The sequence below is a fragment of the Labrus bergylta genome, chromosome 19 (genome assembly GCF_963930695.1).
Source record: "Labrus bergylta chromosome 19, fLabBer1.1, whole genome shotgun sequence".
Taxonomy (NCBI): Eukaryota; Metazoa; Chordata; class Actinopteri; order Labriformes; family Labridae; genus Labrus; species Labrus bergylta.
This window is the reverse complement of record NC_089213.1, coordinates 18634490-18655981: the sequence shown is the minus strand read 5'-3', so window position 1 is coordinate 18655981 and position 21492 is coordinate 18634490. Positions and strand designations below refer to the sequence as shown.

The 21492-nt window shown below is 40.4% G+C and overlaps 1 protein-coding gene across 1 annotated transcript; it reads left to right on the top strand.

Annotated features, from left to right (window-relative positions):
- The first annotated feature begins 2899 nt into the window (after positions 1-2899).
- Positions 2900-19394, top strand: poc1bl (POC1 centriolar protein homolog B (Chlamydomonas), like). Its single transcript, XM_020631673.3, has 11 exons — positions 2900-3050; positions 5970-6423; positions 8030-8199; positions 9607-9796; positions 9903-10088; positions 10725-10842; positions 12301-12477; positions 13735-13866; positions 16097-16207; positions 17484-17636; positions 17729-19394. The coding sequence occupies exons 2-11, from the start codon at positions 6038-6040 to the stop codon at positions 17858-17860; spliced, it is 1755 nt and encodes a 584-aa protein (XP_020487329.1). The 5' UTR covers positions 2900-3050; positions 5970-6037; the 3' UTR covers positions 17861-19394.
- Positions 19395-21492: the final 2098 nt, after the last annotated feature.

Sequence of the window (21492 nt, the reverse complement as noted above, 5' to 3'; positions counted from 1 at the left end):
TTACTGGTCTCTGTTTTAATAGGACAGTAATTCAAATTGGAACAAGGTCATAAATCCCAACCTTTACCTTCAGAATCCTCAAATGATAACCACACTCATTCCTGTATGGCTGAAGGTCGCTGTCTCTTCTGTCTTATGGGAAGCTAATAGGCTATGGAAGAGTGTGGGACTGAATCTATCTCCATTAAATTAAAGACGCCTGGTCCCACAGTGTGACCTCTACTCACTATAATTTAGTGCACGGACAGGCTAAATGAACATCAGGCACAAAGGACACGCAGCTAATGAAAGTAGTGGCCCAGAAGTTAAGAAAGCTCAGACGTGAAGAGAGCTGTAATTAAATAGAGTTGAGAGGTACATGGCTTGTATGGGTCTATCAGTTCATCTCTCCTTTGACACATTTTTTTGTATTCTAAGTATTTTTTACTTTTACTTATGAATTATATATGCTATTATAAAGTGCAGGAGAGGGAAATGAGGAAGGGTTAGAGGTATGAATATTGTTATACTGAGTGAAGTGTTTTAAATATGATGCATTTTGTGCAGCCACAAGATGGAGCTCTTTACTCGAACTGTTTCCCTCAGATGTTTCTGCCCATCGCACCACATCAAATACATGCTGTTCATCAAATCGGCCTCACTCGTGTTCTTCAGTTCCGTCAAAAGAAAGAGATCTCAATCATAAGCTCTGCAGCTGCTGAGCTGAGTCCAGCTGTGGATTATCACAAAGGTTGCTGACAGGCTTAAAGTCACCCACTGACCAACAAACAAAGAGCCTTTACAGACCTGATTCAACACTGGAATTACCAATAAATAAACCATAAACCTGTCAAGATGAGGTTTTGTTTGATTTAAGACCAATAAAATACGACAAATCCTAGTTGGGTTTGGGTTACCTGAAAAAAATCCATATATACCGCCAGGTTAAAAGAAAATCTGTTGCTTTTGTCTGTTGCCTCAAAGGAGGAAGAGTAAAAGTAACATTTTACAATTAATTATAAACATGCTTTCTCTCCAATTTCAGAATAAAGAATGGACAGAGCATGTGTAATCTGTACAATAATTGATATTTTAAGAGGGTGAAAAGTTGAACCACATGACCTGTACAATAGCCTGTCTTATATCTATGAAAAGCTCCAGATCTTGATCATGGAAACAGGAACCCTTTCAGTACAGAAAGAGAGAGAGGTGTCAATCGGTTTCAACTGGGGAGAAGAAAAGGGGGAGGAAAGAGAGAGGGGAATAAAAGAAGTTGGCAAGTTACCAACTAGTGCAGGTGTTTGCCCCACAACAGGCTTCACTGGTGCAATGTAAGCGTAGTCCGGCCTGAGCAGGACCCAGAGCCTGCAGAAAAACAAACACAGCCTATAATGGCAAATACACAGAGGGAAGGGCTGTTTGTGTACGTGCATGTGTGTACTAGTGTGTGTGTGTGTGTGTGTGTGTGTGCATGTGCATGTGCAAGTGTGTGAGGTGCATTGTCCATTCATGCAGTGGACTACTAGATCCTTTTAATTGTTTTGACAATATCAAGTCGTTAATATTGTGAGTTGAAAGATATTTGTTTAGGCAACTTGATTGCATACAACTGGTCTGTAGATTTTAGTTATTGATGGCTCTAAGTTGGTTTAGTTTTAACAGGTGTTATCACAGCATGCTTTAAAGAAGCAGGAAATATGTCAGTCTTGAGAGAGGAGAACAATGTAATTTATACAACTATGAGACAGCTTTTTACAGTTTGGTGAGGGCAGGGTCGATAGAACAGGGGCTAGACTTTAGGCCCTTGAATTACTTCCTCTTTTATGAGTCAAGAAAGGAAGAAGTAGGCGTAGAGCACATGGCAGTAAAATCGTGGAGAGGAGAAGACAAGCAGGTGTGCATCTGTGAGAAATGTAGATATCACCTCTGAGATCGGAAACTTGTATCCTGAAAAAAGATGGCAAATTCACCGCATTTGGCATTAGAAATTATAATTTATTTACAACCTGCCTCTAGGTTGTACAGAGGAACACTGCATTTTCACTGAGCTCATAAATATGCTACATAGAAGAGACCATATTAAAGAGGCCCAATAAAATAAAGAATATACATAGTTGTCACTCTCACACACACACACACACACACACACACACACACACACACACACACACACACACACACACACACACACACACACACACACACACACACACACACACACACACTTTCAGTCATGTGGCTTTGCAAAATACCTCTAAATCATTGCAGCTTAGAAATCAAAACTTCTCAATAATAATAATTAACGCCTTAAAGTTACAGATCCGGATCGGGACACTCCTAATAAAAAGTTTACCTTTGCCATTTGGCACAGAAACCTTAGGCCACACTAGTCAATTGAAACTGACATTTCGTGCAAAATCTTCTGAACAGCAGTTACAAGCTGGAAGTACAATCGCAGCAGACACATGACAGCTAATGTGGTTAGCATGGAGGGCTGCGTCAAGCTGACTGACAGTACTGCTACCAACAACGGAAGTGCGGTTTAATAAAATGAAAAAATAAAATTCCGGGTTTTTTTTCTTTTCTGGTCTGCAAATGAATGAACATGAATAGGAAGTGATGTAAAGGTTAATTTACATAATATGGCTTGCAAAATGCATTTCAAAGGTGTCCACAAAAACTTTATTATATTTACTTAAGAGGGGTCAGAAATCCCTTTCATATTTAAATGATCTAATTCGTTTAAATTGCTTACTGCAAACAACTACGCTATTTGTTAAGTGTTCACATATTCACAGTATTACATTTGTATTTGCCGATCAGCAAGTTACGTGTGTTGGTCTTTATTAAAGCTAGCCTTGCCATGCTTTTGTTTTGAAGGTTTTAACCGGAAGTGACATGCTAATTGTTTGCGCTTTGAAGCAGGTCAGCGGCTCAACGTGGAGGAGAGGATGTGGGAATGCTGACATCTGCAAGCCAGAGGTTTAACTGGAAGACGACCACAGTCGGGCTGACAGTCGACGGCCTCAGAAACCTCCAAGAAACTCCGAGACATGTAACTTAATGTGAAGGTAAACTTAACAAGCTAACCTTTACTCTATTACAGGAAATAATGTTCTTAGGTTGTAAAAGTAGGCTCGTGTTTGCTTTGCGTGTTGTTGGTAACTCAATTTAAATTCCTATCGTTGCTTGTTTAACAGTAAAGTGATTAAGTTAGTCGACTTGACGGTATGACAACGAAGCTAAAGCCGACTTCAAAATGTCAAAAGGCGACTATTTATCTAATTATGTTTGTTAGTCAATGCCTCTTTTAAATGTTATGAGATATATTATTATTCTTCGGAGTCATTGCTGCATTTGAATGCGTCACTCATTCAAAGATTAGCTCGTTCGCCCTCTTACTGACTGCTAAACCATCCTGACATTATAATCCTGACATTACTCTAATTTGACAGACGAGGAGACCTGTTGCTGAACTGTTTGTTGTGACTGTCTGGAGCTATACTCGTGACTGCTTATCTCTTTTCTCCACATAACACGTAACCCTTTCTTTAGCTACACATGGCGCAAAAACACAAGAGGATACTGTACTGAAGATTGAAGTAAGATCAGAATGAAGTGTTGAGAGAGGCTGACATTTAATTCAGGACATATGTGTAGCGAGGGAACGAGTTTTACTTTTGCTTTTATGTCAGCATTATGTTAGTTTCGACAGACCGAGTTACTGCTCTGTTTGTAAAGAGAAAGAAAATGAATCCAGCCTTTAGATTCGGACTTTCATCTTCCACCATCCATCCTTCATCACTGCCTTGTTCCTTTTTTTTTTTTCTTTTTTTTTTTTTTAAACTGTTTCTACAAGTTATGTACACACAGGCTGGGATCAGTGAAGAGATGTTTGTGTTATCTGGAGGAGCCATTGATCCTGTCTTATAAGACTTTTATAAACACAAACTTGGAGAAAACATAACCGGTTATGGTGAGAAGTTGCTGCTTGTGTAACCTGCTCCACTGGTACGCACATGCCTCACCTATTTGTCCCTCGTTCCTGATGGACTGTGCAGACTCGTCATTCTAGACTAACCATGGAGCAGACTTATTTATGTGCCACATAGTTAAGCTCTCTTACGAGACGATGTCTGATGACCAAATGACTCCAACATCATACTTTCTCAACTGTACCGTGAATAATTGACTCATCTATTTCATTTTGCTCTATTTATACATTTTTGATGGTGTGACTCGGCAAAACAGGCACCACTAATTGCAGCTTTGGAAGCAAATCTTATCCCTCACCTACTTATTTTTTTCTTTTTCTGGTGTTCGTTTCAATCACTCTTCTTACCCAAAAAGTGGGGCAGGATCTAAGCTGCATCTTAGGCCTGGCTCCCCTCCTGCTCGTTCCAAATCGCTCCCCAGAAAGGCTATCAGATTCAGAGGGAGGGGAAGGTGTGATGGACAGCTAATAAAGGGGGGTTTTGTCTGCAGGCGTCTCCATTTTGAAACCCCAGGACTCCCGAGTTCTGGCCAGGGCCCAGACTGGAGTGAAAGGGTTGTGTTGCTGCTGCCTTTAAGGACTCACAGTGGACTCTTTACCATAGAAATACACACTCTCACATAGCTTTTTGCACACACACACACACACACACACACACACACACACACACACACACACACACACACGTCCCCTTAAATTAGATTAAAAATGTCAGCCTCTTAAAAGTCAAAATGTTCCTGAATAAACGATCCTGATAAGAAAAAGGGAACTGTAATCACTACACTCTGGTGTGAGGAGGGGGAAGCACTTTTTGTGTGTGTGCGCATCTGTATTGTTGCTATGGCCGTCTGGCACTGTCTGACACGGTTGTAAAAGGCACCCTGCTCTAATATTAATGCAACACAATTATGTGATTACATCCAGATCAGTGTCAACATAGCTAAGTGGCCTGTTTTTACCGCAGCCCTCTTTCAAATCCTGGCAGGCTAATCTGATCTGTCAGGCATGAATGTCTAAATTGCTGTCATTGTGGGTCTTCAAATGCAAGCTAATCCTTTTTTTTTTAAGCAGGATCAAAGGAGGAATCTATCCTTGTTGCAACTTTTCCACTCAGATGTTTGGGCAACTTCTTCTTTTGAGTTTGTTTGAGTTTGGCTCAATAGAGGCAATGGAAATTGAGGAGCAGTGATTGTTATTCTAAAAGCAAACGACAGACTAGCTCAGACCTGACTGTCTGGTTATTACCACTCAGATCAGATTTTTAAATGAACTGAATTGTTGCTGTGAAGTCATTGTGCAAAACCTAGGATTGCTGTTTATCCGGTTGTGGGGAATCCGGCGCAAACATGCATGTAAACCTTGTTTTATTACTGTGTGTAGAAAAACACCTTGAAGCTTCAATTAAAACGTCATACATAAAGTCAACATTTGCAGGAATTTTTAAGCTGTAGGGATAAAGCATCTGTTATAATCTTCTGGAGGAAAAAAAAAAAACCAGTAGCATGAAATGATCATTTGAAAAGCCTCTACCTCTTCAAATATCCATTTTGGGTACAAACTCTCCTAACTGCATATGAGATTAATTTTGTTGCATCGTGACTAAACCAGCACAACGCTTTGATGAAGTTCATTGAGTTAGCACTGGAGTGAATCACACTCAATTATTTTTTTCATTACCGTCCTGTGAGCCGTAATTTAGGCTCTTCCATCTTTGCAATTTGTATATAATGAGCATCTCAATGCTGCCCCGAGCCTGCGATTATATTTATGATGTTGGTGCTGATTACTGCAGGTCTGGTCGATTAGAGCCGTTTCCTGCAGGCTCTTGTGAATTTAAAGCCCAGTGTGATCTTCCCTGGGTAATAATAAGTTCACTTAATTGTGACTGGGTTTGTTTGCTCCTTCTCTTCACTTTTAATGTCATTTTTTTGGAACGTTTCTAAAATACCTAAGTGGTCACGTTTTGTTTTCAATTCTGTCTCTTTCCGTTCTCTAGAGATTCGTGTCCTGTAGGGCACCCCGAAGCTCTCCGCCAATCAAGGTGCCTCCCAACGGCTCTCCGCCATGAGGGTGCGTTTCTCTCGAAAATTGGGCACCCTGGCCAAAGCTTGCTTCCTGCTCTGGATTCTCTGGCTTGGCTACCTTGTGTTAGCGCGCTCCTCTTTCCCCTCCTCTTCCCCAGCAGAGGAAGATAATGAGGAACGCGATGTCCACGTGAGACAGTTCACCGCAGAGGAGAGAGTGTCCAATGGGCAGCTTATGAGGCCCCTCTATGTTAAGGCAGCGCCAGACGGCACTGCGCCTGGGGAGTGGGGTCGGGCCACACACCTCAGCCTCAGCCCTGCGGAAAAGAAAGTGGAGCAGGACAGCATAGAGCGCTATGCCATCAATATCTACGTCAGTGACAAGGTTTCCCTCCATCGGCACATTCAGGACAACAGGATGAGTGAGTGAGTAGACCAAACAGAAATGACCAAGTAGTCAGAGAGTGACTCACATTCTTTTCCAGCACTTATTTTTTATGGAACTAAAACATAAATGTGTCTTTTGCTTTGAAGGCTGCACCAGGCTGATAGCGATGCTAAATCTGTTTCAGGGATATATTACTCAATAGAGATTAAGTTGAGCTCCTTACTGGAATCAGTTTCTCCACTGACAGTTTGAAACAATAAAGAATGATGCAATGCAGGGCTTATTGAAGCTGCTGTAAGCCGCTCTTTGCCTGAATGGAGTTCCTCCATCCAGACTTGTCTTCTACTGATATTCCCAGCTCAGCCTGTGGGATGAAGCATGAAGTGTGAAGCCTTTTATCAGTAGTTTCTCCTTCTGCGTTTTGCTTATCTATTACTGGCTTCCATTTGAATAAAAGCCAGATGTGGTTTTCAGTGTTACGCTGTGTGTCCCACTGAAGCATTTATTCTCTGTAGAATTGGATCCAGGGGGGTCCAAAGGATGCATTTTTTAAATTTGATGGCATTACACATGTTATTCAGCGTTTGTCCAGCTGACCTCACACCCTGCTCTCCTCACTGTCTGCTGCACATGAAGCGGAGCATTACAGCTGAAAAGACGACAGTCCACAGTAGAGTTGATTTAGACCCTAAAGAAAAGTCGTTTGAAAAGACAATTATAAACCTTCGCTTTTTTTTTGTGCAAAATTGGGGAATAATCAACTTAGAAGAGTTCTATTAATCCCAGCGTATCATTCCTCTGTGGTCCTGTGGTCCGCCGTCCCTTTTATAGCAGTGCATAGTGGGACTTATTGGACATTTTTGATAAGTGCACACTATTATTCCAAGTTGGCTACTTTTTTCAGTTTGGCTTTATGTTGATGAGTGTGTTATGTGAAATGTGTTAGGTCGTTTAAATCTATGACTTTAGGGGTTGTGCAGTTCTGCATGTGCTGCACAGTCTCATCAGTTTCCTCCAGGGAACAGGTTTTCTAACATAACGACTTGCTCTCCTCTATGAAATGTTTCCAACTTTGTGAACAACACAGTGCTGATTGTGATTATGATTATGAAAGAAGGGTAAATCAGCTTACTTCAATTGAGCAAACATATTTGATCTGATTCTGCGTTGTAGCGGCAGAATTTGAGTTTCCACTTCCTGTTTTGCGCACCACTTAGGAGCTCATACAATGTTTTGGGCCCTCTTTCTATTTTATTGCTTGTCTTCTCATTCCCCGTCGCCCTTTTCTCTCTCTGTTCTGCTCTCTTGGTTTCTGTTAGTTCAAGTTTCTGTGGTCTCTCTCAGAGCGCTGCTGTGGTATGTTGCTCACTGGTGTGATATCCTCCCTGCCCCCATCCATATTTCTGTAGCTCTTTATTGTTTTAATGACTGCCATCTGGATTAAGAGCAGATACCTCCTCCTGTTTTAGTAGTTTGAAGCTGCTCTGGCCACATGAAAAAAAAACCCTCTTTCCTATATGAGTCCATTTAGGATGCTGTTGTGTGTGTTTGTTTCATAAATATGTACTGTACATGTGTACTGTTACTTATGTCAACTCTTCCTGTTCCTCTTCTAACTCCCACACACACTCACTCATAACACAGATGCCGAAGTAAGAGGTTTGACTACCGGCGTTTACCAACCACCTCTGTAGTCATCGCCTTCTACAACGAGGCCTGGTCCACGCTGCTGAGGACGATTCACAGTGTCCTGGAGACGGTGCCTGCTGTACTGTTAAAAGACATCATCCTGGTTGACGACTACAGTGACAGAGGTCTGACCTCTTTGTCTGTTTTTTTGTCTTAAAATATCTGACAGGAAAGGGTCTTTTAGCGCAGAAACAAAGAGATTACTTTTTTTAAACTTGTTTACTGAAGCAGACAAACCACACCTCAGTTATGCTTTGATTCCTAAAAAGGGACAGAGTCATGCTGCTCTCTGCTATATATAGAGAAAAGATGCAGTAAATAGATAATGCCTCTGGATGTATTTCAAAAGCAGTTAGAGGAAACAAGTCTGAACACATTCTTGTTGATGGTGGACTAAGGTCTATAATGACTACATGAAAAACTGGAAGGGTTGGCTCTGTTCTCCTTTTTAAATGTAGAAATGCAGGAATGTGGATGACACTACAGTCATCATTCAGAATGAGAAAATCATTGGAAAAGTGATGGCAAAGGATTTATTCTTCAGGCTCTTCTTGTCTCATTTGTAAAATTTTAACACAATGATTTTGTTATGCAGACTCTTATTTCAAGGACATATAATATATTTTATTTAGGTAGGTTTTAGGAAGGCTTTCGAATGAAGTGGTGCATTCTATTCTTGAGCCTTCAGTGTAGCTGCACATGATGCAGGTATGAATTTGTACTTGATTTCATATAAGTGGAAAAAAGCCTGAATCCTAATCTCCACTTGATATCTTTTCTGATCTTTTAGCCCTGCTTACAGTTTCCATCAGTAAAAGAAATGTTGAGGGATTTCTGCAGTCCTTCGACTCTGTGTATGAAGCTGCATGGTCATAGAAAGTGAACATAGGAGTAGCTCAATGTCCATTTGTCCCAGTGGAATAAGTGTTTGGTCAAAGCTAGTCTAGTCTGTACGTAGCGGAGACATTACATCATAATGATCACGTCAGTGTGCAGTGAGATGCCATGACATCATTTCCTCTTTTTGAACCATTCTGGCCAACTGGAATGCTAGACATGCCTCTCCCAGACCATGACAGTTACTGCAGACATTCTCATTTTTCCAACTTGTTAAATAGGCCCAATATACAGAGCTTTGGAGCTCCATTGTCCTTGGACCATAACATGTGTGTGAAAGCTTAGAATGCTTAGACGTTAATGTATTACTTGATGTATTAGGTAGCATTTTAAGCTAAAAACATTGACAAACTCACTATTCGTACCCTGCCAAGCATCAAATATAATGAGAGCCTATGTGTATTTCTGTGGGACTTATTTGAAAGCACACTTTTTTCTATTGCCAACAAATAAGCCACAGCAGACAACTTAATATCTCTCTGCCAGTTTGATTTTTTTGTCTGTCCTCCAGAAGCCAAAAATAATGAGACAGGAGAAAGAAGTTAAATGCAGGAAAAATAAATAATCTAATTTTAATGTTACAAATTATAATTATAATAATGTGTTTTTTGTTTGTGCATTGTAACCAATAATAGGTTACCTGAAATCCAAACTTCCTGAATATGTGAGCAATCTGCAGCGAGTGCGGCTAGTCCAAACCAAAAAAAGGGAAGGTCTGGTCCGAGCACGTCTCATTGGTGCAAACTTTGCTACGGGAGAAGTGCTGACGTTCCTTGACTGCCACTGTGAGTGCGTCCCTGGCTGGATTGAACCTCTGCTGGAAAGGTGGATTGACCGAGCGAGATGAGCTTTCTGAAAATCTAAAGCAAAAGAAACAGAAATACTAGACTTGAGTTTCTTTTTTTTTTTGTTCTCTCTCTCTTGTGTTTAGGATTGGTGAGAATGAAAGTACCATTGTGTGCCCTGTGATCGACACCATAGACTGGAACACGTTTGAGTTTTACATGCAAACAGATGAGCCGATGATCGGAGGCTTCGACTGGAGACTCACCTTTCAGTGGCACTCAGTCCCTGAACCGGAAAGGAAAAGGCGCAAGTCTCGCATTGACCCCATCAGGTGACACTTTGATACTTTACAAGGACTACTCCTGTGGGTGAACACATAATGAGCTAGCCCGGACTAGATTAGAGTACTGCTAAAAAAAATGCCTCTTAGTGCTAATTTATCACTCTATATTACTTAACAGGTTCATATCCACCCTAATTTGTGGATCTCTTAAACACTAGGATCAATAAATCCAAATCAACAAAGAAATGCCATCCAAAATATATGCAAACTTTTTTTATGCTGCCTCAAACTCAGTTTATTTTTCCTTTACACAAAATCTTGGATGGAGTTCAACATCTTTGGGTCTTGCACTTCATGTGGTCTGTTGTGCTTGTTATCACACCCATTTGTCAGGCAGTATGTTGCAATATTGAATTATGGAGTCTTGCACTACTACTACTACACTACTATGAGCCGCGGAGATTACATGTAGCAACCACATGTCAGCTCTACAAACAAGATTATTGACTTACCTTTTAAGGCCTTCTTTCAATAAGTGAGTGTTTTTCTTTTATAGGGGGTGTATAAGACTCTTGAGTAGAAACATTAGCATTTGGTTGTTACAAGAGGACACATTATGTTAGTAGAGGGGAATCCAGGGTGAAGAATGACCATCCTAAAGTGTGTTTGTACTGTTTCTCCCAGGTCTCCAACAATGGCAGGTGGCTTATTTGCTGTGAGCAAAAAGTACTTTGAGTACCTGGGAACATACGATATGGGCATGGAGGTGTGGGGAGGAGAAAACCTGGAGCTCTCTTTCAGGGTGAGTTCAGTTCTCCTTCAGTGAGGAAACAGAGCAGAAGCACTGTTCTATCGACTCTGCATACCGTACTATGTTGGTTACTGTGATACAGAATGAAATATATCAATGAATCCCTTGTTCAAAGCTTTTGCGTTTGATATCTAGATTCATTCCTTTAACAGCTAACAGTCACCGTTGAGTAGGTGAGAGGGCGACATGTCAGTGTCAGATCACAGTCAGCCATGGCATCTGGGCCTGCACCCTGATATTGGCTGACACCTTGTTGTGACGTTGGTGTTGCTTTTCACTTGTTTGCGTCAATCAAATTGGCACAGATTTAAGGCGATGTGTGAGTTTGTTGCGGCAAGGGTTCGGTGATGTAAATGAAGTGTGCATGATTTATAGTGGGTATGAGGTTTCACAGTGAAGCGGCTCGTCCCCCTGAGTGATGCGTTATGCATGTGGAAATAAAAATGCCTCTCACCGGGACTCTTTGCCATTCATAATTTATGTTCAGTGATTTGGTTTTCAGAGCTGCTTTTGGAGTGCTCAAAAATATGTTGCAGGCTAGAACTCCTGCTGAATTAAGATAGAAGGGCCTGTCATTTAATGGCTGTTTGTCTATGGATATATGATAATGATTTCCCGTGTGTAATTGGAACCCAGCTCTGCCAACTATTAAGAAGGACCTTGTTAACAACCTTTAAGTCTTTAAGGATGTTTTTTAGTTTGTTTTTGTTTGTCCTTGGCGGAAGATCAAGTAATTATAAAATGCTAATTTCTGACATGAATCAGTTGAAGAAGAGGTTGAATGAATTGTCATTGTGACATCGATAGTTCTTTTCTAGTCTTCTGACTACTCAAAGTGTTTTTACACTGCATACCCATCCACATCACACACTGATAGCAGAGGCTGCTATGTGAAGTGTCCGTCAGGATTAGCTAATCCCATGTAACACAATCACACGACTCTGACGAAGCAGTGGGAGCAACTTGGGGTTAAGTGTCTTGCCAGAGGAGACATCAGACATGTGGCTGCAAAGCTGGGGATTGAACCCCAAACCGTTCGATTGATAGTCGACTGACTCTACCATTGAGCCACAGCCACCATTCCCCCCTCCCCGTATGCAGCTTTGTTGTTGACAATTAATTTAAAAAAATTACCAGCTGGTTTATTTGCAAGCAATTAAAATACTTCAATGACAGACACTGTATTAAATACTGGTTGTAAATACGTGTGCCAAAAGTTCAAGAGTTCATTTCAGCTGACTATGTTTACTATGTGTACGTCATTGTGACATCCTGAATGGAGGCTTAACATGTTCCCTTTCTGCTGCTGTCTATAACACTTTACCTTTGGATGATTTTCTTTATTTCCTGCAGGTTTATAAATATAAACATAAACTTTGAAAAAAATTATGAACCATTATTTTAAGGTTAAAGAAATCTAAAAAGTATGTGTGTTTAACCCCTCCTCAGGTGTGGCAGTGTGGGGGAAGCCTGGAGATTCACCCTTGCTCTCATGTGGGCCATGTGTTCCCTAAAAAGGCCCCCTACGCACGGCCCAACTTCCTGCAGAATACTGTCCGAGCTGCAGAGGTTTGGATGGACTCTTATAAACAACACTTCTACAACAGGAATCCCCCCGCCAAGAAGGTAGGACCAAATAAAGGAGCCACTTTTTTTTTTTGAAACGGCACATCTCACGAGTCATGTTGCTGTGTGAGGCGGTTTGAAAACTCTCCTTGTATCAGATTTGGACATTCAATAGGCCTTGAGTTTTGTCCTGGTTAGCCCAGTACAGGTTTGTTTTCATTCATTAAAATTAAAGCCCTGCAGTGATGCCATGTTAAACCCAGGATCACCTTGTTAATATGGCTCAGCGTGGCTAACTTTGATGTTCGATTTAGATGTTTCATATGATATGATTCACCTCAGTATATATGTCAACATATGATGAAACACGGCCTGTCTGACTGGGTCAAACTGGCTTTGTGTGTGTGTGTGTGTGTGTGTGTGTGTGTGTGTGTGTGTGTGTGTGTGTGTGTGTGTGTGTGTGTGTGTGTGTGCATGTGGGTGTTGGCATGTGTGTGTGTGTGTGTGCCAGAGCATGCAACAGTGTGTGCAAGGTGTGCCATGCCTCTCATGTTCTGAGTACCACCGTCAGCATCAAACATTCATGTATCTCAGTTTCACCTCTCTGAAAGAAAGTACATTATTAATGTCAGGGATCTTTGATCAAACAATAAATTAGCTGGTCAGGGGGAGATTGAACACAGCAGTGCCAGACCACATAGCCAGCTTCGAATCTATAGTTTCTGATTGTCACTCTCAGGTTGTGAGAAAAAAAACCCTACCTGCATGTTGTGCACACTCAAACCTAGCATGACTTTTTTATATATATATATATGTATATATATATATATAAATGTTTGTATCCTGGATAAAGACATTTACTTTTAGATTTATGTATTTAAAGGAAACAATTTCACACTGGATTGTTTACTGATTTATGTGAGAAACATTGCAACATTATGTGCACATTCTTATCTTGAAGCACCATAGCATTAAATATTTGACTAAATCATTGTAGAGTATCTGGGAGGCCTGGTAGTTAAATCCTCCCTTCAGGCAGTACAAAGGTAGACTGTGTGTTTTGGACTTTGAGTTTATTAAGGCAGAGCTCCCCACCTCAGCAAACACAGCTATGTACAATGTGTCATAGATGCTATCATTCAGCTGTTAGTTCGGTTCTGGTTAATGTAAGGTAATGTTTGATGTAAGATCCAGGATGTAAATATTTAATATTAGGGTATGACTGTTTTGTTCACGACTCCTCAAATATTTTTTTTTATCATATATCCATAGCCAATTTTTGAAAGATGACTCATTGATTGTGTGCTTTCTTTACAGGAGACCTATGGGGATATTTCAGAGAGGCTGGTGCTGAGGAACAGGCTGAAATGCAACAGTTTTGACTGGTATCTGAAGAACATCTACCCTGAACTTCATGTTCCAGAGGACAGGGAAGGCTGGCATGGGGCTGTGAGTGTCTTCCATCTGTATCTGTATTTCACTATTTATCTTTATTACAAACTGTTTGCAGCTTCTGGGTTTCATTCTTGTGATTTGCAGCAGTGTATTGACTGAAGTAAAAAAAAAAAAAAAAAAAAGGAATGGCGTTTTGCAGTCGTGTCTTGCTTTCTAAACTTGATCTATTTTGAGTGATACCGTTTTTCCTGGGGAAAGATAGGGAACATCCTGATGAAAGTGAAAAGACAGTTCTGACAAACAAAAGGCTTTGAAACCCATTTGGACTGGGATCAAGACCAATTCATCCAAATACAGGGTGCTGGATTCCATTGAAAAAGGCTTTGCACCAAAAAATCTCTTCAAAGGAATGTTTTTGGCCTTATCATCCAAAAACCAAAGCCTAGCAACCACCTTGTTATTTGTCTGCTTGTTTCACTCTCAGCAATGATGTCTTGTGTTTTATGTAACATAAATCCATAAACCTAATATGATATCTATGAGTGGTGGGCGATATAACGATATCGCCCACCACAGATCGTGCAGGATTTTAACGTGCTGACGATCTGCCAAAGCAGAGAGATCGTAGAACCGGGCTAATGTGTTTCATCTATCATGCTGCAGTTTATACTGCGACACAGACGCGTCTCCCCCCCCTCCTTTTTTGCTCCGCAGCGGTGAAAAGGAAACTTAAAAGTAAAGTCCGCAAAAACAACTCCATCTCGGTTATATGCAAATGTTGTGATATTTTTCCAAACTGATTGTGATCAACAGTTAACTTATCTGCATAGTTTGCACAGTTAAATTTACATCTCAGATAGCGACACAAAAAATCGTTATACGAGCCGGAGAGACGTTCACAGTCAGAGTCAGACAGGGCGGAGCTCAGATAGTAAGTGATGAGAGATATAACCCCGGTGTTTAAAATGTTGCTGTCAGTGTTTTCTGTTCTCTCTCAGTTTTTAAAAGTTACTTATCAAGCCTCTCCACCCGAAGCTCACCTGTTGTGATTACCAAATTTATAGGGATTACACTGAACGATGTTACAAAGCAGCAGCAGGCAGGTGAGAGTGAGTAACCATGGTGACTGTCTGTCTGTCAATCAACAATTTCCCGCCCCCTCTATGAATTAAACTCTTCTGTCAGTAAAACTTACTTTGATCATGTGTCACAGAATGAACACATCCTGTACTATGTTTGATTATATATAAACTAAACTAAATGATGTCATAAAAACAACAAAGGCTGCAGAGCCTGTATGAAGCTACAGCTGTAGGAACTCTGCAGGGCTAAAATAGAACAGAAACTCGAAGTCTACATGTTTTTAAATGAATGCATCACTGCGTGAAAATGTTCCTGATGAACATAAAAAGAGGACACATAACTGAATTATATGATAAGTGGTGCAGAAAACCTTCAAATTGATCAAATTGAGTGAAAGACATTTCTGTTGCTAAAGATGTTCTGGGTGAGAGACCTCCAGACCTCCTACAAAGATGTTTTTCAAATAGATTAAACTTGTCAGCGCAGTTTTTGTGCATTTAAAAACATTATGCAGGGAAATAAGTTTGGTTGAACTGGTCAGTAACTTGCAAATTTGTCTAAAGATAAAATCGTGATCGTGATTTTGCCCAAAAAAAATCGTGATATCCCATATCTCCCACCTCTAATATCTACAATAGGGTAGGGAAAAAGTATCGGTACAAAACTTCAAGTGATCCTGCACTTTAAAGGTGCACTATGTAGTTCTGGTAGGGAAATGTGAAATTTGGAGAAGTGTACAGATTCTGTGGTATATGTTCATAATTCTAAACACAAACTGTCCTCAGAGGTGTTGAAACTGTAACTCTCCTGGTAACTTTTTAGCTCCAAACAGCGTTCCAGGGACCCATTTTTTCCTTTGAAGAAGTTAAAGTTTGTGTATTTAGTTCAGAAAATATTGCAGAGAATTGTTTCACATCTCTGAACTTTCACATTTCACTAACAAATCTACATAGTGCACCTTTAATTTTGTATTTTCTGTTTATCACATATTGTCTATGATTGTTTTGCAAATATATAGAATATATTTGTCATGATATTATCGTTATTGTGGGTCACAAATTGTGCATCCTTTTTCATCCTTCCCGTCTTGAGGACTTTTGTCTGTAACCTCAGAGTCTGACCTGCTTGTAGAGAATAAAAACAATTCAATAACTCATGGTAAATTCATTAATATGGTTATTTATTATTGTCATTCCGCCAGGTTCGCAATTTAGGAATCCACTCAGATTGTCTGGACTACAACGCTCCAGATCATAGCCCTACAGGTGCCCACCTTTCTCTGTTTGGCTGCCATGGCCAGGGAGGCAATCAGGTACATACAACTGTTCATACTTATATCCTGTCTGTCTCCATCTCTCCTGCACATATTCTTGCTGTCACAATCTTGTAACCTCTATTAAACCGATTGGGAGATGTATCTTCAAATGTCAAAACAAATTTGCTAACCCCTAAAACCAGCTGCCAGTTGTTTCTCATCAGAAAATAGCTCTCTGCCAGTGTGCCTGGCATGACTAGGAAATGAAAGGCATAACTAAGTCTGGTATTTTTTTTTATGCCCAATAAACATACAGGTGAATCAAAGTTCTTTGAAATTGAATGCCACCCAGCTCCTGTGATGGTGCAGCAACAAGCAGATTATTTATCTGTGAGGATGTATATTTAATGCTGCAGTCAGATAATAGGCACAGCTCTTTTCTGTGAATCTCTTACCTGCTCGATATCTCTGATTACCCCACTGAAGCACAGCATCAGGTGTCCCAGGTCACAAAAAGCACCACGTGTGACTGAAAATCAATGTTTGAGTGGATCGCAACTGAAACAAAAACCAGAGGGCCCTTCACCGCCTCTTCCCCCTTTTCCCCTTGCCCACATAGAACCACACTCCATTTAAAAGATACATGAGCCCTGCAGGCAGAATGAATGGCACAGCCCAGGTAAATAAGTTTGAAGCCAGACACGGGGTCTCTGAGTGACTCTTTTATCAGCAACAACCATTATGGGCCCAGATCCACCTGAAAGATGTATGAGACGTTAACAGAAGGATGCAGAGGTTTGAAGACTGATTAGCTGACGAAGCATTTAACGGTTAGACCGGGGAGTGTTGCCTCCTTTGTCCAGGCAGGCCTGATTGTTGAAATGACACCAGAGGGAGGAGAGTTTGGTTTGTGTTCACGTCCGGTTGATTGAAAGGGCCAAGGCCCCGCCTGCACTGATGAGATCCCTTGACAGAGATGCCATGCATGTAGCTTCTTCAGGACCTGACCTCAGAGCAGAGTGATAGAAAGGCTTTCTTTTAAATGAAAGTAGATATGGGAAAAGTGCTTTTTTGCAGTACTTGTTTTTAGGTTGTTTGATTTTGTGGAAACAAAACAAAACAGGCAACTTAATTCCTCCAAATGTACTTACACAGTATTTATAACAAAGTAGAAGGTTTGGAAACATGAAGAGTAATAAACAAAAAAGAAGGAAAAAATTAAAGCAATAAAGTGTTTCAACCTCAATGTGTACTCCCAGCTCAGTTTTTTTCCAACTAAGTTATTACAAGAAGATACACATGTTTGATTATAATGTCTGTCTTTCTGCTCCAGTACTTTGAGTTCACATCTCAAAAGGAGATCCGGTTCAACTCAGTAACAGAGCTGTGTGCTGAAGTAGTCCAAGGGCAGACCTCCATTGGGATGAGGCACTGCCCCAGTGACGCAGAGCCCAAACCCACCAGCATCATCTGGGAGTTCAGAAAGGTACGCACTTCTACAAAGGGTTACACCACCATTATCCTACAGGATTTCATTTCACACACATTCTCATAGACTCTGTCTCCATCATTTCTCAGGATGGGACCATCTACCACCCTCACTCTGACATGTGTGCGACGGCCTTCCGCACATCAGAGGGGCGCACAGACACACAGGTACGCCGGTGTACCCCAGGAGACAAAACCCAGCAGTGGAAGTTTGAGTGGTAAAAGAAGAACAATGATAGAAAGTAGCAGAGAACCTCAAGTGACCTTTATTTTTTACCATAGTGCAATTACTACAGTGGATATCTTCTGCTCTCGCTCTCCAAGACCACACTCCATTTTGAATGGGAATAGAGAGCTAATACAAAGATGGTGAAAAACTCATCATAAGCCAAGGACTCACCCTGTTCAGTGCTTTTATGCCCATGTGAATGTCTCAAGAGGAGCAGATTGAGGCTGAGCGAATGAGAATTACATGTCAAGGCTTATTTGGTCTTGTTACAGAGACCAGCTGAACTTCGGACTTTCAACCTGGGCGCTGCTTTTCATCCAAGTGCCTCTGCAACCAAAATGAAATGAAAGAGTGCATCAGAATAATCCTTCTTTAAAAAAAAACAAAAAAAAAACTAATGCACTTGAAACCAGCTAAATTGATCTGAATACCCAGCAGCACACCAAGAAATGCCTTTGAGAATGAAGACAAATTCCTAAATGAAACTACATGCAAAAGAATCATGCTGCACTACAAAATGCTACCTTAATGTGCAATAGAAGAAAAAAAAAAGAAGCAAACATGGCAGCGATGTAGTGCAGCTGCATGTTGCCCCTCACCGACTTTTTCCTACGTGCTCCATCATGTGAGAGGTTAACAGGGAGAGAGCGCCGCGGTCATACTAGACTGCCTCTCAAATCTATCTCTCGTCTGCGGAGCCGGTTCCACGGTAGAATGCTGCCTGAACAAGACCTGAAGCATTCATCAAGGGTGGTACTCAGTGCAATTCGTCCCAGAGGGCTTAGAGAGAATGTTGTAATCTATTCTTCCCTGTTGTGTAAAATTAAGAATACCCTCAAGACTCGTCTGTCTGTCACTGTTCTTTTTCTGAAGAATTGTCATCCTTAAAGGACTGTTTAGTGCCGAAATGAAATGTGCCAGTGGACGTCAAATAGAACATTTAAAATGTTAAAAACAACCCTGGCTTGATGTACTTGATGTGTATTCAAACACAAAAGCCTTAAACGTAAAACCTGTTTAATACTTCAATTTGCAGTGCCAGACTGTGTTAAGACTCCAGTGTGTAAACTTTACTTGAAAAAATGTCAAAAACACTTCCTTGGGTCTCCCCCCCCCCACTGAAGACCCTTGTCATGTTTCTATTTAAGGACCAAGAGATGCAATGTAACTGTTTTGGAAATGTAGCAGCAGCTGTATTTGCCGAAGACTGCTTATCACTGAGCGATGTTTGGTGTGTGTGCTCCTTTGAAATGATGAATACGAGATATTCATGGCAATGAATGGACACAGTGCGTTAACATGTAAGAGGACTCCTGTTAAGTGTTAGCTTTTTTGAGATGATGTTTGGTTTAAGGGACCAGAGTGGGATGGGGTGCTCTCGAAAAGGAGCTCTAAAACTACTGATAATGAAAAGGGACGATGGTGATTACTTGATGTGAAGGAGCGGGTGACTGAAGTGGGACGGATGTTTCAAAGAGGATAAAAGCTTCTTGGATGATTGAAAGAATAAAAAAACTAACCACAGACGCACATTGTCATTTTCTTTGTTTTTTATGTCAGCTCTACATAGTGTGTGCCTTTTCCTTATATTCCTGTTTTCTCCAATAATCTGACACGTGCAGCAAAAGACAAAACAACTAAAGAGCAGATTTAATTCTTCTTCATTTAAATGATGTGTCATGTTGAATAAAAACAAAAGGTAAACGTTAAAGAACTGCCACATCATCCCAGTGCTCAATCCATTCAGACAGGGATCACAGTATACACAGTGATGTGGCTCCACCTACTGGTAGGAAACCTGGTAACACTCACAACAAGTGATAGGTTAAAGTCGAGACACAGGGTCATCAAGGTTGGGGGGGGGGGGTAACCTTGGTGGTTCATATAGAGGGTGATAAGCTGAAGAATGTAAGTCATGTGTTTTATTTTTCTGTATATTAGAAAATGGTTAACAACAGAAATATGCTTGGCCCTGAGGTATTTGTGTTAGATTTGTCTTATTCATATAGAAATTGCTTTTCAGAGGAACTGAATGTGTATTCATGCTGTAAGTAGTAGTAGTAGTAGTAGTAGTAGTAATAGCAGCGGTAGTGTGGCAGTTGTTAACCAGTTTATCCCATTGATTATGTTGAAGCTGTTAAATTGTTGTCTTTTCTGGCTGAAGAGCTTTCAGTCATACAGAAGGTCTCTTATAGGGATATAGTACCTCCATTCATCTGTTTTGGAATTACACACCATAACATAAATGATCAACGAAAAAAAAATATCATGTCACACATGAATAAAGCAGGTCAGTGAGTATAGAGCTGGGTAATTCAGCGATTTCAGTTACAACTTTGGCTTTCCACGACCATGAAAACAAGATGATCAAGAGTTAACGATTGCTGTGCCGTGTTGCTCTCGATATGTCCCTTTTTTTGTTTTGTCATGTGTGGTAAATGTTTTTAAAGTGTTTGTTATATTTTGGCCATAAGGGTACATCCCCACTACCTCAAAAACATAGTTCATTATTTTGTATTCATATATGTTTCATTATAAAAAAAAATTCTATATTTTATACCATCTATTTTAATTTATTGATTTTTTTTCAAAGTGTTCAGAATCTTATTGTGTTGAGGTTTGATAACCGCATGTGATGCAGATGTTGTCAAATCAATAACTAATCATGTTTAATAATCAGGATCTCAATGTCAATAAAAAATCATCGTGATTATGATGTTTAACATAACAGAACAGTCCTATCAATGATCCTTTTATTTCTTCTATTTTCCTAAATATATCCTGCTGTGTTCACACACCAGCTCACCCTGACTCCTTGGAGAATTTTAAATAGATGCTGGCAGGAAAATGTTTGGGTCAAATTTTTCAGATTTATATTCCCTGTTTGCAGCACAGCCCGAACAGTTTGTGAAATTTCAGGAGTGGAGTGCAATTGCGAAAGTGGCATAAGTGTGTCTTTCCCTGTTAACTTAGTTTTACACTTGAATTACACTAACGCTAGAAGGATATTATAGCCCAAAGGTGCACATGCTGCTCCCTATTGTTTGATTTCCAACCCAATATCTGTTACATGGAAAAAGTTATCCATCATCCAGTCGTGAATGAAAATGCCCTCATGCATTCACATTAATATTGTGTCCTTGACAAGACACGACAAGCTTAGTCTAGCATGGTATATTACAACACTCAGGCTGACTTGTTGCCTTCCCACGTCTCTTTGTGGATTTCACAATATGGGTGCTCAATCAAACACTATGCCACTCAGATTACCTTCTCGCCTTGAATAATTGCTTTAATTATTTAGTGTTTTAATTTGCTATAACATACATTTTGTGTCACATGTCATATTTGGTGACAAGAGTCTTCCTATCAGTTTCATATGAGGGACAACCGGACTGCACATGAATAAGGTTAAGGTTAAGTTTATTTGAATCAGGGACAGTGTACAAAAAAAAAAAAACCATGAGTTTCAGAAGAGAAGAGATGCTTTGTACCAGATTTAGCTCACTAGCTCATTTCCATCTCTTGTAAAGTCAGTCACTTCATCATAGAAAATATAAATGGATTGTTGGTATATGTTTTAGTCCAGTTAAAATGACCCTCTTATAAGTTGTGGGACTGCAAT

Excerpts from the sequence above, each read along its gene's own strand:
- poc1bl (XM_020631673.3), top strand. The coding sequence starts at position 6,038 with ATGAGGGTGCGTTTCTCTCGAAAATTGGGCACCCTGGCCAAAGCTTGC. Across the intron at positions 9,797-9,902 it reads ATTGAACCTCTGCTGGAAAG|GATTGGTGAGAATGAAAGTA; the intron begins GTGGATTGACCG and ends TCTTGTGTTTAG. Across the intron at positions 13,867-16,096 it reads GGGAAGGCTGGCATGGGGCT|GTTCGCAATTTAGGAATCCA; the intron begins GTGAGTGTCTTC and ends TCATTCCGCCAG.